Here is a 17177-nt window from a genome sequence, read left to right as displayed (position 1 = left end):
AAACACATGCTAGGCCAGCCCAGCCCAGAGTCATATCCCGAAGTCATCTCCATCTCAGGGTCACACGGCGTGAACAAAAGACCACGACACCGCGAGACATGCTACGCATGTTCACTCCAATTCATCTAATTTCCTGCCATTTTCCTCTTTCCACCCCCATCCGATTACCCCTGAATCAGGGTTTCCCCTGGCGCCCTCAGACGATGCCTAAATGCTAGATCAGAGTAGCTAGAGGAGGTACAATTGATCCAATAGCTCATGGGGTTTGCGAGTTAGCACTGGTTTAATGGTGTCAAGTGGAGATAGGTTTTTTGGTCTTTCTCAGGAGGCAACCCCCTGTGAAAAGTATCCAGGCCTTCAGAAGTACTCATATCATTCCATACTTAAGTCCCTAACACCCCTAAAGTCATTATTATTTTCCTGACTTTCATTCAGTATTTGTTTTAGCAGTTACTGGTTAACATTGCTGGTAGCTTAAATCCTCACACAGTGATTTCCAAGCCATCTTAAAATGCGGCCGTTTTTACTGCTGTAGATAATGAGATAATGAGGTTAAAAAGTGGTGAAATGCTCCTTTAAATGCAGATATCATCTACCAGTTAATATATAATCAAGGTCAATCAGAAGGTTTGGTTTTGAAAAGGCATTGTATCCTTAGGTAAAGGGGGAAATTGGAAAAGCAGTCATTAGAAATCCCAGCAATCTGGAATAAATTCAATAATCTGACCTAAATGACTCAGACGTCAACCCAATCCTCTCGCAGTGACACAACATGTCAGAAACAATCTACCAATCAAAATATGACAGTAAAATAACTTGTCTGCTCATATTAAAGTGACAGTGAAACCTGTTCCTTTCGTTTATACCCATTACGTCAGCGAATCATTGTGACAGGTTAAAAGGTTGTACCGTTCAACTGGCCTCGCTCTCTCTTCGTTGTGGTGAAGCAGGAATGTTGATATTGGTGAGCATTAGAAAATACTTGCTACTTCCTCCTGTAACTCAAGCTACCTATTCTAATCCAAGACATATAATAAAATGCCAAAGTCCTTTCAATGAAATAGGCTCTGATCCTCATAACCCATAACCAGTCGACCTCAAGTACTTCATTTGACCGGGCCGACCTCATTAAACATTGACATTGGGCACGAGTGCTTGGTTAGTCAAAGAGGACACTGCTTTGATCTGTTGAGTAGGGGAGCCAAGCACAAATAGAGGCGAAGATATTTAGCATTTTTAGATGATGGACCACCTCTCTTTCCAAGGCAACGGGTCCCAACGAGCGTTTCATGTCGCCCCTGATTCAATGAATAATCCACATGGCAGTTAATGTGAGCTATGCTGATACTCCCACCATAGTTTGTGTTCAGACATCACAGCTTAGTGTCTGCTGATTGTATATTGAAGCCAAGCCAGTTGACAATAAATCACTGGATTCACCAGCCAGAGAGAAAAACTGTTTAGACAACGGCCCAATGGAGCTCGCTGTAATTGACAGATGAGTTGAGCTCCTTCCACCACATTAGCTCTGGAGCACTGAGACTGAGCTGGGAATGGCAGTGAGTGTGTGTGTGTTTCTGCATGTGTGTGTGTGTGTCTATTCTGTCTTTAAATGAAGGTGTTGTGGCTGATGTGTCACTTATAAATGTACTCCTGCTCTTAACAACAAGCCTCTATAATCATTCTTTCATGTACAGTAGCTGTGTAGCTACTAGATTAACAATGCTCCCTCCCTCCCTCCCTCAAAGCTCTGATTGTTATACTGCATGCCTGATGACATTTATGAGTGAGCATGACAAAAATGCATGGTGATGTCCTTTATCCATTGGGGTAAGAGAAACCACCAAATTATGATTAACTGACATATATTTTTTTCATCTTGTGTTTAGTGAGTGTGATTGACAAGTAGTACTACATTAATCTAGACTTACAGAAGGTAACTCTGAATGAATTCACAGTTCATTCAAACAAAATCAGGCTCCAAAAATAAAATTTGAGTTAAACACTTCAAACTCATGGCTGTTCACTTAGCATGTTTTATGTGATAAACAACTCTACATAAACATGAATTGCCAATGACCTAGCTGTATGATGATGTTAATAATGCCAGCAGAGTTCACTGGTCTCTGATCCCTCTCTCCCTCCAGTGTGACAGGTGACCTAGCATCTGCTAACACATTAGAAACTCTTCATCTTCTTCCTGATGGGTAAAAAGGCCCATACAGCGGTTCACACTACACACTGAGCCATCCATTTCACACAGGAGAAACTGGAGGACCCTCCATCGATCCTGCTGTAAAAATATCCAAACCATCTGGCTAGCCTCCACTGTCATAAATTACCTTGATGGACTCCTGTGTTTCCAAACCAGGGAGAGAAAACCGCTGCAGACCTGCGCTAGCTAACTTCTGGCAGGGACTAAAAGTAATACTGGGAAACACTAGACCACATCTCAAATGTCCCCGGTCGCAGTCACAAATCACAGTGGAACATGAATAATAGTTTGACTTGCGTAAGCAATCTGCTTTCAGAGCTGGTTTCTAACAGCAATGTGGCCTATCCATTCGGGCTGATATATGCTTTGTCAATTCGCTGTCACTGAAACTGACCAGTGATACTGGAAATTGGACCAGATCCAGAAGTACCAGAGGGATGTTATTGCAGAATGGGCTGGGCCTGGGCCTAGGTTGGCAAGAACTCATGTCCTTGTCTGTCTATCTCCCTGACAGTTTCTCAGTAGACGCCCCGGTATTGTTTCACACTTACGAGTGTTGTACTTGTGTAAATAACATTGGCCTGTCTGCAATGGTCACAGCAGGTAAAGATTTAGGAGGATTGGTGTTCCAACACTGCTGAGAGTATTAAAGGAACATTTTTAAAATGTTCTACTTCATATTCATCATCTCCAGCGCGTTTCTATGTTTTGTAGTAAAAAAGATCGAGGAAGATACGTTCTTCCAATGACATCATCAACCAATTAGTAGACAATTAGTAGGCAATGCCAACTCATAATTGGTTAAAAATCATACAATGCACACCGATGATGTCATTGGAAACACATATCTTCCTCTATCTGTTTTACTACCAAACATAGAAACCACAGGAGGTTGATGGAAAATGAAGCTGAAACATTGTGAAATGTCCCTTTAAGTCCATAAGCCATATGCTGTGTGCTGCTGTTGGAAGTGGTGATCTATCTGGACAATGAATGGTAAAGAACATTGTACATACAGTACAGATTGTTATCTTATCCCACCAGATGCATATGGAGATCGGTAGGACTCAGATGTTTTGTTGGTGTACTTGGTTGAAATAATAACAGTTTCTTGAATCAAACATTTAATTTGATCTCTAAACTTCAGTGGCACCATCCTCAAACTGTTTATAGTATTTTAGTCAAAACAAATTCAGCACATCTTCCACTTGACTTAAACACGTCTTATTAAGATGAAATATCAAAAAGGAAAAACATTAACTTTTTATTATTCACAAAGTGAAAAAAAATATACAAATATTTTCTAAATTAAATATTTTTTAAACGAAATAAAAATCTTGACACAAAACTTGACGGTGTCATCTTTCCACTTGAAGTTCTACCTGTATACTTTCAACATCAGTTTTCAGAACTCAGCTCCTCAAGAGACTCCTTCGACTACATCAAACAGCAAGGTAAAAACAATAGTGTCACTGACATTTCCCCCGAACCTAGCACAAACAGAATTATTCAGAATGAGAGAGAGAGAGAGAGGAGAGTACCATCTGCAAACTGAAAGAAAATGACACTTGGTAGGAAACAGTATTCTCAAAGCAGTTTAGAGCAGAGTTCAGCAGTTGAAACTGTCAGTGAAGTTAAGAAGGTTTTAATCTAGCCGAGCCCCAGCCTTCTGTCTAACAGAGAGAAAGAATGGCCCGTGACTTCCAGGATGTGTCCCAAATGGCACCCTATTCCCTACAGTGCCTTCAGAAAGTATTCACACCCCTTGACTTTTTCCACCTTTTGTTGTGTTACAAAGTGGGATTAAAATGGATTTAATTGTCATTTTTTTGTGAACAATCTACCCAAAATACTCTGTAATGTCAAAGTGGAAGAAACATTCTAACATTTCCAAAACATTTCTGAAACATAAAACAGTAATATATTGTATATTGATTAGATACAGTGCCGTGGAAAAGTGTTTGCCCCCTTTCTGATTTTCTATACTTTATATTTTTCTTGTTATTGGTAAACTCAGGTTCCCTTTATCTAATATCAGGTTTTGGTTGAAGATCTAATAACATGAAGTATCAAAAATACAACAAATTAGAAAGGGTGCAAATACTTTTTCCCGGCGCTGTAAGTATTCAACCCCCTGAGTCAATACATGTTAGAGTCACATTTGGTAGCGATTACAGCTGTGAGTCTTTCTGGGTTTTCTTAAGAGTTAAGAGCTTTCCACAGCTGGATTGTGCAACATTTGCCCATTATTTTCAAAATTCTTCAAGCTCTGCCAAATTGGGTGTTGATCATTGCAAGACAACAATTTTCAAGTCTTGCCATAGACTTTCAAGCAGATTTAAGACAAAACTGTAACTAGGCCACTCAGGAACATTCACTGACTTCTTGGTAAGCAACTCCAGTGTAAATTTGGCCTTGTGTTTTAGGTTATTGTCCTGCTGAAAATGTGAATTCATCTCCCCGTGTCTGGTGAAAAGCAGACTAAAGCAGGTTTTCCTCTAGGATTTAGGGAACCAAAAGTCATACAGTACGCCCCAAAAATGCACAAATATCATACACCACCCCCCCCCCAAAATGCTACCCTCCCCTGTTATTGTAATAGTGAGAGGTTTGCATGTCTTGGAGGTATGATATTTGTGCGTCTGTAACTTTCTCACTCATCATTATTCACAATTCACTCAGGATTATCCGTAATCATGGTAGCATCCACATTACTGCGGAAGTGTTTAGAAACATATTCTATTCTTATTTACAATACAATTCAGGCTGTAACACAACAAAATGTGGAAAAAGGCAGGGGGTGTAAATACTTTCTGAAGGCACTGTATATTGTGCACTACTTTTGACCGGAGCCATATGGGTCCTGGTCAAAAGTAGTGCACTGCATAGAGACTAGGGTGCCATTTGGGACGCAACCCCAGTGTGTTCCAGTTCTCTATAATAATAACAGGGATATTCAGGGCCTGCCTCCAAAAATGAGCTCTCATCATCATTTCTCCCAGCGAGTAGAGGAGAGGACAGAGGAGTATGGTGTGTTTTGGACATGTGGTGAGGGATTTCAGGGCCCGATTCCCCTTCGCTCTCCCTCATCTCATCCATCTCCATAGCCCTGCACTAATGGCTATTCATGTTGCAGAGCCAATCCACTCCTGGGAAGAATAACATCACATCATCTCCCTCTGATAAAGGCAACAGAGCCGTGCATCACAGAGGAAGAGCAGATGTACATGGCTGGCAGCTGCTCGCTGTGTGCCTGAGGGTGTAAGACACAGAACACTTGTAGGACCTAATGTAATGTATTTCCAAGTAAAAAATGTATGTTCAATTCAAAATAGAAAGGAGACAATGTCTTCAAACTGAATGAAAAACAAACCTAAATGTAATAGTAATACCAACATGATTCTCACAGCACAAGAACAGACCCATGACCTATTACCTTATACTGAGTTTACCAGTTGTTGACCTAAAGAAATGATCCTACAAACCCACTCCAGATCATTAAAACATATTAACTTACATAAACTAGTTTTGGAAACCAAAAGCATATGAGGGTACATGGCATCACAAATCGAACGTGATTACTACACAATATTTTGTTGGGAAAAGGAATCCTCCCTGTTCGTCCATTATATATTTTAGAGATCCAAGTGTAGCCCGGAGGTTGAAATATGCACGTGGATATAAGCAAGCATGATGGCAATCTCTTTCTTTATGAGAGCTCATTACATCCCTGTGTTGTGAGTTATTGGCACATTTTATATCCATATCTTTAATGGCAACAAAAGACTAATTCATTATAAAACTGATCCTTAGCACCTCTTCAGCCGCACAAACTGGCAAACACCTCCAAGGATATAAAACTTGGTCCGGTGACAATTACTTGTGAGAGGCTTTTATGAACTCATATCTGGGGATTAAAGCCATATGTCTTTATATTGTCAGTGTGTCTCAGAGTGTGTAACCCATAGAAGCAACCTTAGTCAACATAGTTCACTTGTCATTCTTCATACGCATTATCCAGTTACACAGAATTCTGAAAGTGTTTCGTTTGTAGGATCTCGGAGCTCCATAGGACTAAATCCACATGGTTTAATTTATCAGCTACTTGGTTATAATAGACACAAGACAAAAAGTAGAACTACCCTGAATTGGCATGTGCTCAAGAAATATTTAACTTCATGGAGAGTTCAGGCAGTTCAGTTCTGGGTGATTCCACGCAACCGACAGAGGGAAATATTTTTGGTATCTCCAATTGTTCTGGTAATTCTCACATAGAAACTTCATTGGGAGAAAGGATGTTAGACATGCTTTTTACATTAGTATCACAAACCATTTACGAGAAAATCATGACGAAAGTGGCCATTTTAGGCCCTTTTTAGACCTGCTTCCTGTAAGACCTTATGATTTGTGAACCGTACATGATACAGACAGCACCTTGTTGTCATTATACTCCTTATAGTGGGCTCTAACATATGGAGTACGTCTAGATTCTGAAATAAAACATTTTCACATTAATTTATTCAACATAAAAAATATAATATAAATATGTCAAAATTAGCCTTTTTGATTATGCTAATTTCTAGACTCCATATGTTAGAGCCCACTATAAGGAGTATAATGAAAACAAGTTGCTGTCTGTATCATGTACCGTTCGTGGCTCTAAAAAGGGTTTGTGATAGAAATGTAAAAGCATGTCAAACATGTACTAATGAAGTTTATAAGTTAGAATTACCAGAACAATCAGAAATATTTTCCGCTCCCACTGGCGTGGAATCACCTGTCTGTTCCAGTGTGTGGTATTCATTTAGGGCATTCATAATACTGCACCTAATACACAGACAGTGAATACTGTAGGGCGTACTGTAAACCTACAGTACGTGTATGCCTTGCAATAGACACACACAGTGGATTGACTTGACTTCAACACTGTTCCTCCTAGGGGAGCAGAGGTCATCCACAAACTTCCTCAACTTCTCGTGGAATACAAGTGGACTTGGAAGAGTTAAACTCTCTATGCTTTTATCCATATTTCCCATTTGAACAACCGATTTGGATCTGTAACGGTGGCGGCCAGCATTGGTCTTTAAGTTTAAGAATGATGTTTATCAGGGGAGAAACGGTCCTGCTACAATCATTATGAGACGCAGGTAAACGTCTCTGAGAGCACGTACAGAACCTTTAATAGGGCCTGCCAGGAGTGTTCTGTCTTCCCTCACTGGAGGTTTATGGCAAACATTTCCATACTCAAGGCTATGCCAAAGATAAAGGGAATATTATCAACTGAGGGATAGGTGTGGTTTTTTTAGGTAGATTTGCTTAAGGTCGTGAAACAAACATCAAATAGAAAGTTACCCATTTATTTATGTTGAGGTAAGGCGATGATGGAGACAAACAGGATGGTTGTATCAAGGACTTTACCACACAGTCTAAATAACCTAGGATTAATCATTAGTGAGCTCATTTGAAAGTGAATTCTGTGGTAAATAGACTGACTTCATGACAGCCTATTCACATTCAAACTGCCAGTATTTAACAATGTTAGTGATGGTGTCATCATCCTTTGCTTGTGAAGCAAAGATAGAGTTGGTCTTTTATCTAAATCATAGTCTTGTTCCATAAACCCTAACAACAAAGATGGAGTTGGTCTTTTATCTAAATCATAGTCTTGTTCCATAAGCTCTAACAACAGAAATTGCAAAAACAGTGATAATGTCCCAGGGCCCCTCTTCATAATGACTAATCCATCCTCAACAATATCAGTTTATCAAGCATTAGTGATCCATCCCATCCAGCTGTCTGATAATGGAGGGAGAGAGGGGTGGAGGGAAGGAGGGCGGGATAGCTACCAGCCGGTGCTTACCTCTCTAGGACTTGCTGAGCTCGAATATACAGTACTTATCCCTCCCCCTTTCTCTCTATGTCCCCTATATCCATCTTTCTCTTCCCTCTCCCACCTCTCCCTTTCCACCCCCATACCTCCCTCTATCTTACCCATCTTTCTCTCTCTTTCTGTCTTTCCCCCTTCCTCCCTCTCCCTCCCACTCAGTACTTCTCATCCAGAGCTCTGTCATCAGGCCTCTCCCCTGTCTCTCCAGCGCGGCCTGACAGCCCATTCCTCATCATTTCCCCATTTTGGCAAAACCCAACTGTCCCCCTAATGGTTCTGCTGCTCTGCTCTGAACGCTTCCAGATGTTTGTGTATTTGTTGTGCTTCGACTGTAAAACACTTTACTCTTAGTTTGGATGCGTTCCCATTTCCCCCCCGTATTGTTGGTGAGGGAGTGTGTGTGTGTGTGGGGCGTGTGTGTGTGTTTGTGAGCGTACACGTGTTTATTGAGAACTGTATATCTACAGATCGCCCCATCGTGTAAAAAAGTGAACTGTACAGCAAGCATGAGAATTCCCATGGGTGTCGTCAGTGTGTGTGTGTGTGTGTGTGTGTGCATATGTGTCTGAGTAAGTGAGGGGGTTTGAAGGCTTTGAAGCCTTGCTTTCCTCCAGGGGTTTTAATAGCAGTTGTGTACCATTTAAAATACATACATACTAAGCAGCTGGAAGCAGTCCCAGAATGAAAGCATTGAGCTAGGCTTCATGGCTCATGGCATTTCTCTTTGTTTATTCTCTGTTTACTTAGCAGTCTATACACTGGGATCCCTTTCATTTAGGCCTGTCACTTGTGAAGGATGGACCACATCAAACAGTCTGATCCATTAAAGAGCAGTGGCTGATGCCTGAGAAATATATTAGCCTAAATATGTAGATAATTGTAACTTTTACTGGGAAGTAAAACAGTGTATTTTCAACTGTAGAGTGCAGTACTGAAATATATATATTACATGGGTAGCATCATAAGTGCTTGTTGTTGGTTGAGAGAAAGTCAAGAGTGTGCAAAGCTGTCATCAAGGCAAAGGGTGGCTACTTTGAAGAATCTCAAATATAACATATATTATTTGTTTAACACTCTTTTGGTTACTACATTATTCCATTATTGTTATTTCATAGTTTTGATGTCTTCACTATTATTCTACAATGTAGAAAATAGTCAAAATAAAGAAAAACCCTGGAATGAGTAGGTGTGTCCAAACTTTTGACTGGTACTGTATGTGTTTCACGCCTACAGATAACTAAGATCTATCAAATAAACTCTAGAACCATCTCTGAGAACATGATATCGTCAGATAATGAAATGTTGTTGTTAGACCATCACACACATTATGTTTGACAGGTTTCATTACAATTCAGCCTTGATTTGTTATTAACTACAGTAAGCCATTATGGAGTAATGCTCCATTTGAACTCTTTAGGTATTTGTTATTAGGTACTTTAACATTTCAGTTATTTGTCCATTTTAGGTATGTTGCGAGGACAAACTTTAGTCTGAGGCCTCTCTTTGGGAGATCAAATCCACAATGTTATTAGAAGTGTCTTGTACTCTGATTGTGAGAGTCATTTTGAAACAGCGCTCTGCTCCATACTAGAGGTGTCGTCGGGAAGAGTACTTTGAATCTCCGACTGCCAGCCTGGCAGACAGCTAAAACCAGAGCTGACAGCAGAGGAGGATCCTAAGGTCTCTAGTGGTGACTGCTCCCTAGGCCTCTAGACCTGTCACTACTCCACTCTGTGTCACCCTGGCCTGCTCCAAGACACATCACAGTCTCCCCGTATTTTTTCTGCCTGTCCTACCCTCTTGTTTTTAGTCGCTAGCTTGCTTGCCCTCTCCTCCTTCATCGCTCACTCTTCTCTATCTTCCGCTATTATGTTTACAAATATTTATTTTTTCTCTTTCTTTCTTTCTTTCTTTCTTTCTTTCTTTCTTTCTTTCTTTCTTTCTTTCTTTCTTTCTTTCTTTCTTTCTTTCTTTCTTTCTGTGTTGCTCTCTTTCCCCCCACCAACTCCCTCCCTCCCTCCCACCCTCTTCTTCCCTTGTCTCCTCTCTTTTCGTCTTGTCCATGGCTGACTCCGCCACACAGCCACCCCCAGACAGGGGCTTTTCCTGGAGCAGTATCCCCACTCTCCACCCCTCTCCCCCTGGGCACTGACCTGCCAGCTCTGGCCCCTCCCTAGAGCTCCAGACTGCAGTAATTACTAGTGGCACCTGGGCTCTGGGGCCCCTATACAGGTGTGTGTGTGTGTGTGTGTGTGTGTGTGTGTGTGTGTGTGTGTGTGTGTGTGTGTGTGTGTGTGTGTGTGTGTGTGTGTGTGTGTGTGGAGAGGCTCTCTCTGCAGCAGACAGGAGGCTGTCAGACTTCCTAGCTACATCCCACCAACTAGGGCCATGTAGGGGCTAACACAAACAGACATCCCTGCTCCACGGTTCATCAAACCACACCTAAATATAACTGATACAAATATATGGTGATTCATTCAAAGAGATAATGAACTTTATCAGCAACATGTAATGATAACGTTATTGTATTATGATAATGATAGTAAACCATACTAAAATCTCTACAGTGATAACGACGTTAGTGTACCAGTTTTGTTAACATAGTGCGACAGTTTCTAGTGAAACGTCCTCATCTCACAATGCAAGTACGTAGAAGGTAAGAACGCACAGAAAGTTATCGTGATGGCTCCCCCACATTTAGTTAATACAGTATGTTTAAAAAGCATAGAGAAGTAAGTGGGCTGCCGTGCTGAAGGCGGACTGAGGCGGGGGGCATAAAGAGGAGGTGAAGTTTGAAGATGAGGGCAGTGTTATCTAAGGCTGCAGCGCTCGCGTCATAAACATAACAAACGGTGACTGTCACCACACCACGGCCCAGATCTAAGAGGGAGGGAGAAATATCTCACATGTCAGATCCCCTCACCTTTTAATGGACTGTTCCCTGGCCGGCCTGATGTTGACAAAGCACAGGGTCTCTCCGGTTGTGTCCCAAATGGCACCCCAGTCCCTATGGGCCCTGGTCAAACGTAGTGCACTATAAATGGAATAGGGTGCCATTTGGGACTGTCTCTGTCCCTCTTCCTACATCACATGGAAAGCTGCTGGTCAGCCACTGTGAAATAGATCTGTCCTTGGCACTGGACGGGAGGAGGGGTGTGTGTGAGTACGTGTGTGTGTGCATGTGCGTGTGTGCGACCCCATGTGTGTGAGGTGCTCAATGTTGACCTCTTGAGCTGGCTGCCATGGTGTCGGGCGCATCACAGCGGCAGTGTTTTGCATGGCGGAGACAAAGAGCATGATGAATGTCTCATGTTTAAACCTGCTGCCCTGCTGTGTGGTCCAGTAAAATGGCCTCAGGGCCACTCACACAACATCGCTACAGACACAAATAACCGGTCACCTTTTCTTTCTACTACAAGCCTGGCCAGCACTGTGACTGCCTTACTGCAGCTAGCTAACAAAGTGGTGGTGGAGAGAGACAAGCAACACAGAGGAATGTACCAGTGCATTTAGTTAAGAATATAATACAATTCAACACAATAGAATAAAATAGAATATGTCTGTTCCTATACACTTTAAATGATGCTATTAGAATCATTTACAGTAAGAAAGATGCATATAAAATGTATGCATTTGATATTAATGCAATTGTATAACAAATGATTCTCATTAATATATTATAATACATATATTTTCTGCTAAAACTGGGGCAACTTTAGAAATACATTAGTCTATGATGAGAAAAAGATGTGTTTGATCTACACTGTACAGAGGTATGCATGTGAAAGAATGTAATCTCTTTCTGACATTAGATCTGAATAAGGCCTAAACAATGACTAGCATCAACATATCATCATTGATGGTTGACATATTCACACCCTCACATCAGAATCAAAATCAGAACCAAAACCTATATACATTTCAGGATCCATCAACGACTCAAAGACGTGAGCTGAGGGAAGACTGACCATTATTCACTATTATGATCCCAGATGAATCTCAAGTCCACTGTTCTCTCACTACGGTTAATCAATAAGAAGAAAAACATGCATATTCATATATATTATCAAAGAGCTTACCCTTTAAGGAACCCATAAAGACAATGGCCGTTATTTTCTTTTTATTTATTTTACTGAACCTTTATTTAACTAGGCAAGTCAGTTAAGAACAAATTCTTATTTACAATGACGGCCTACCCTGGCCAAACCCGGATGACGCTGGCCCAATTGTGCACCGCCTTATGGGACTCCCAATCACAGCCGGATGTGATGCAGCCTGGATTTGAACCAGGTACTGCAGTGACGCCTCTTGCACTGAGATGCAGTGTTTTAGACCGCTGCACCACTCGGGCGCCTGGATTTATTGTGAATATGTTGTTCATATTTTGTTCAGCTATCTTATACTCTGATATGTCTGATGAGTGTGTGGGATCATCCTGACCTTGGTTTTATACATTTGATGTACAAGTTTATTGTGTATATATAATATACCAGTTAAACGTTTGGACACACCTACTCATTCCAGGGTTTTTCTTTATTTTGACCATTATCTACATTGTAGAATAATAGTGAAGACATTAAAACAATTAAAAACCACAAATGGAATCATGTAGTAACCAAAAAATGTGTTAAACAAATCAAAATATATTTTATATTTAAGATTCTTCAAAGTAGCCACCCTTTGCCTTGATGACAGCTTTGCACACTCTTGGTATTCAGTCAACAAGCTTCATTTGGTAGTAACCTGGAATGCATTGCAATTGTTAAAAGTTAATTTGGGGAAATTATTTCCTTCTTAATTCGTTTGAGCCAATCAGTTGTGTTGTGATAAGGTATGGTTGGTATACAGAAGATAGCCCTATTTGGTAAAAGACCAAGTCCATATTATGGCAAGAACAGCTCAAATAAGCAAAGACAAATCACAGTCCATCATTACTTTAAGACATGAAGGTCAGTCAATCTGGAAAATTTCGAAAACTTTGAACTTTTCTTCAAGTGCAGTCGCAAAAACCATCAAGCGCTATGATGAAACTGGCTCTCATGAGGACCGCCACAGGAAAGGAAGACCCAGAGTTACCTCTGCTGCAGAGGAGAAGTTCATTAGAATTACCAGCCTCAGAAATTGCAGCCCAAATAAATGCTTCACAGAGTTCAAGTAATAGACACATCTCAACATCAACTGTTCAGAGGAGCCTCCATGAATTAGGCCTTAATGGTTGAATTTCTGCAAAGAAACCATTACTAAAGGACACCAATAATAAAAGACTTGCTTGGGCCAAGAAACACGAGCAAGCAATGGACATTAGACCGGTGGAAATCTGTCCTTTTGTCTGAAAATGTGCCATTTTTGATTCCAAACACCGTGTCTTGTGGGATGCAGAGTTGGTGAATGGATGATCTCCGCATGTGTGGTTCCCACCGTGAAGCATGGAGGAGGAGGTGTGATGGTGTGGGGGTGCTTTGTTGGTGATACTGTCTGTGATTTATTTAGATTTCAAGGCAAACTTAACCAGCATGGCTACCACAGCATTCTGCAGCGATAAGCTATCCCATCTGGTTTGTGCTCCGTGGGACTATAATTTGTTTTCCAACAGGACAATGACCCAACACACCTCCAGGCTGTGTAAGGGCTATTTGACCAAGAAGGAGAGTGATGGAGTGCTGCATCAAATGACCTGGCCTCCACAATCCCTCACCCTCAACACAATTGAGATGGTTTGATTTTATTTGTTTAACAATTCTTTGGTTACTACATGATTCCATATGTGTTATTTCATAGTTTTGATTTCTTATTCTACAATGTAGAAAATAGTAACAATAAAGAAAAACCCTTAAATAAGTAGGTGTGTCCAAACTTTTGACTGGTACTGTGTGTATATATATATATATATATATATATATATATATATATATATATATATATATATATATATATATATATATATATATATATATATATATATATATATATATACACACATTTATATGCCCTTTCTAATAAATCTGATGTGAGTGAGGACTAGAGAGGGCTCATAAGGGAGTATAATCTTTACCTTTGTGGTTCTTGCCGTCTCTAGAGCCTCTGGGTAGAGGGGTGTAGGGCATAGAGGAACACTCAGACCTGGGGTCACCTGGGGCCTGGGGGAACGAAACACACACACACTTTACTATTTGGCGTGTAAAAGAAAAAACATGTCCTCAGCTATCAAACAAATTCATTGATAGAGAGAAAGAGATGCAGAGAGTGAGAGAGAGAAAGGAGAGAAAAAGGGAGAGATGCAGAAGGAGAGAAGGGTTGAGCGATTTCATTGCCGTGACTGATTGTCCGAGTGCCATAAATTCTATTGAAGCGAGACAGGAAATGTTGGAGCTCCATTCCTGTTTTATCGCAGATGGAGGGAAGGAGCGCCAGGCCAGGGCAGGTTTCATTACTTTGTTATGGAGAGGTAGGCGCTACGACCCTGGCTTTGATGGTTTGTCCCCCTCCTGGCCTGTTAGAGGGGGTCTATATGGGGGAAGGCCTCATGACTACTGAGCCATGACCTGCTGTAGGGGTCAAACCAAGGGCAGACACCACACACTATGAACCACAGCCCCTCTAACCCTAGCACTAACTAACACACTACTACTGCTATCTGACTACACACCAACAGGTGGCATGACACCACCACTCTGACTCTCCAACATTCTCTGCTACTGGCTTTCAGGTTTCAGACTTAAATCCACTGTTTCTTCAGTTCTCAGCTCTTTTACACTAGGTGTGTTCTTGGAAAGACTGTGTAACTCAGTGTGATGTAGGTCTATGTGGTGACCAGGGTTGGGGAGTAATGGACTACACAAAAAAAGGTAAATGTAATCCGTTACATTACCAGCAAAAAATATTGTAATCAGATTACAGACAGTTTTGAAAAACTAGATAATTACTTTGAGGACCAAAACAATATGCAGCTGTTTTAAACAGCTGCATATTATCAAGATATCAAAGTGTCACCAACAAACAGTAGGCCTATAGCAAATGCAGCATTCATTTTTCACATGTAAATAGCACTTTTCAGTAGTGCTCAAAGCATGCCATTCCATGAACACAGCATTTATTTTTCAAATCGAATCAATGAGCCCAATCAGTCCTCCATGACAACAAAATCATAAACAACAGAGTATGGCTGGCTAATATGTCCTTAGTTTTGGGGTCATGCTCAGGTAAAACTATTTGGCTAATCTATACTTCCATATTTCCAAATCCTATTCTTGGAGATCATGGCGTATAACATTTATTGGAATGACTGGAATTCTAATAGACTTTGGTTTTTAATGTAAAGATATAATTTAAACGTATTATTATATGTAGTAGAAAGCGATGGACTACATATCCCATAAAGTAAAATATAACATCCATATATGGCCAGCTACGTAAACTTTAACATTGATTTATCCTGCAATTGATGTCTTTCAATTGGTAACATACATTTTGTCTTCTTCTAATGCCTCTTAAGGCGAAAGTGATCTAAAAGTAACTGAATGTAATCAGATTACGTTACTGAATTTGGGTAATCCAAAAGTACTGATTACAATTTTGAACTGGCAACTAGTAACTGTAACGGATTGCATTTACAAAGTAACCTACCCAACCCTGTGGTGACAGTTTACATTTCCCAATTGTACCTACTGAAAATACATTGGTTGGTTGGACGTTAAATTTACTCCCAAGAACAGAACGGCCACCAGCAAGGCCCAGAGTTTAGACAATACAAACTATACTGATATTCAGAGTGAGTGTGTGTTTGAACACGTCAAAAGTGTTTCTTAGTTTTTTGGGTGTTGTTCTTCTTCTTCTTTTGGTGCAAAAGACCTAAACATCCTGTTTTATTTGTCTTCTGTTCCCTGGACTTTTAGCTGTTTCAATAGGCAGTTTACCTTGACATGTTGTTATCTGATGCCTTTGCAGAAATACCCTCCTTTCCTCTCCTGCAGGAAGGAATTCACTGGGCTTTTAATCATAGCAAAACACCAAAGTGACAAATACATATTAGAGATGGTTTAGTGCTGCTATTTCTTCCCTTGTGTGGTTGTTCCACTAGTCTACAGCCCCCATGCACAACCTTGAGAAACAAGAGAGGTGGACAACGCTAAATGAAAACATATTCTTCATTGGCGGTGTAAATTGAGAATGATCCCATAATGTGCTTTCAGATAGGATCTCTGAAGGACATTACAGTACACAGGCTGGCCTGGGCTGGTGAGCACATGCTTTATATATTACTAGAAGAAGAGTTCCGGACAAAATGATATCAACGAGTTCTGGGTGCAATAACTTACTGGTAGATGAGCGAATTAGAATTACAATATCACAAAATATCCTGTCCACATAATACTTCAAACTTCACTTCGAGGTCAGTTTTTCGGGTGTTAGCTATTTAAGGTAGTATTTTTTTTACAGTACTTTATCTTACAACCAGTGATGTAGTGAGTAAACACTGGTCACTGTCCGCTGTGAGTAAAGTAAGTGCTTATATTATCAATCCTTTTTTCCAAAATAAGTAGGTAAACACTCTATTTAAGGTAGTATTCTACTGTACCATATCTAACAACTATTTGAGGTAGTATTCTACTGTACCATATCTAACAACTATTTGAGGTAGTATTCTACTGTACCATATCTAACAACTATTTGAGGTAGTATTCTACTGTACCATATCTAACAACTATTTGAGGTAGTATTTTACCTCACCATATCTAACAACTATTTGAGGTGTATTCAACTGTACCATATCTAACAACTATTTGAACTAGTATTCTACTGTACCATATCTAACAACTATTTGAGGTAGTATTCTACTGTACCATATCTAACAACTATTTGAGGTAGTATTTTACCTCACCATATCTAACAACTATTTGAGGTAGTATTCTACTGCACCATATCTAACAACTATTTGAGGTAGTATTTTACCTCACCATATCTAACAACTATTTGAGGTAGTATTTTACCTCACCATATCTAACAACTATTTGAGGTAGTATTTTACCTCACCATATCTAACAACTATTTGAGGTAGTATTCTACTGTACCATATCT

General features: G+C 40.3%; 1 protein-coding gene across 2 annotated transcripts in view; it reads right to left on the bottom strand.

The window, feature by feature from the left end:
• The window catches only part of lrmda (leucine rich melanocyte differentiation associated), a 408401-nt gene that overhangs the window by 17127 nt on the left and 374097 nt on the right, over positions 1–17177 (bottom strand). For both annotated transcript variants that reach the window (XM_029698721.1, XM_029698720.1), the window contains exon 6: positions 14155–14239. In XM_029698721.1, the coding sequence (XP_029554581.1) occupies positions 14155–14239 (85 nt within the window). The remainder of the gene's footprint in view (positions 1–14154; positions 14240–17177) is intronic.

This window comes from Salmo trutta, chromosome 18, assembly GCF_901001165.1.
Source record: "Salmo trutta chromosome 18, fSalTru1.1, whole genome shotgun sequence".
In the NCBI taxonomy this organism is placed as follows: domain Eukaryota; kingdom Metazoa; phylum Chordata; class Actinopteri; order Salmoniformes; family Salmonidae; genus Salmo; species Salmo trutta.
The sequence above is the reverse complement of the archived record's forward strand: the minus strand, read 5'-3'. Positions and strand labels throughout refer to the sequence as shown.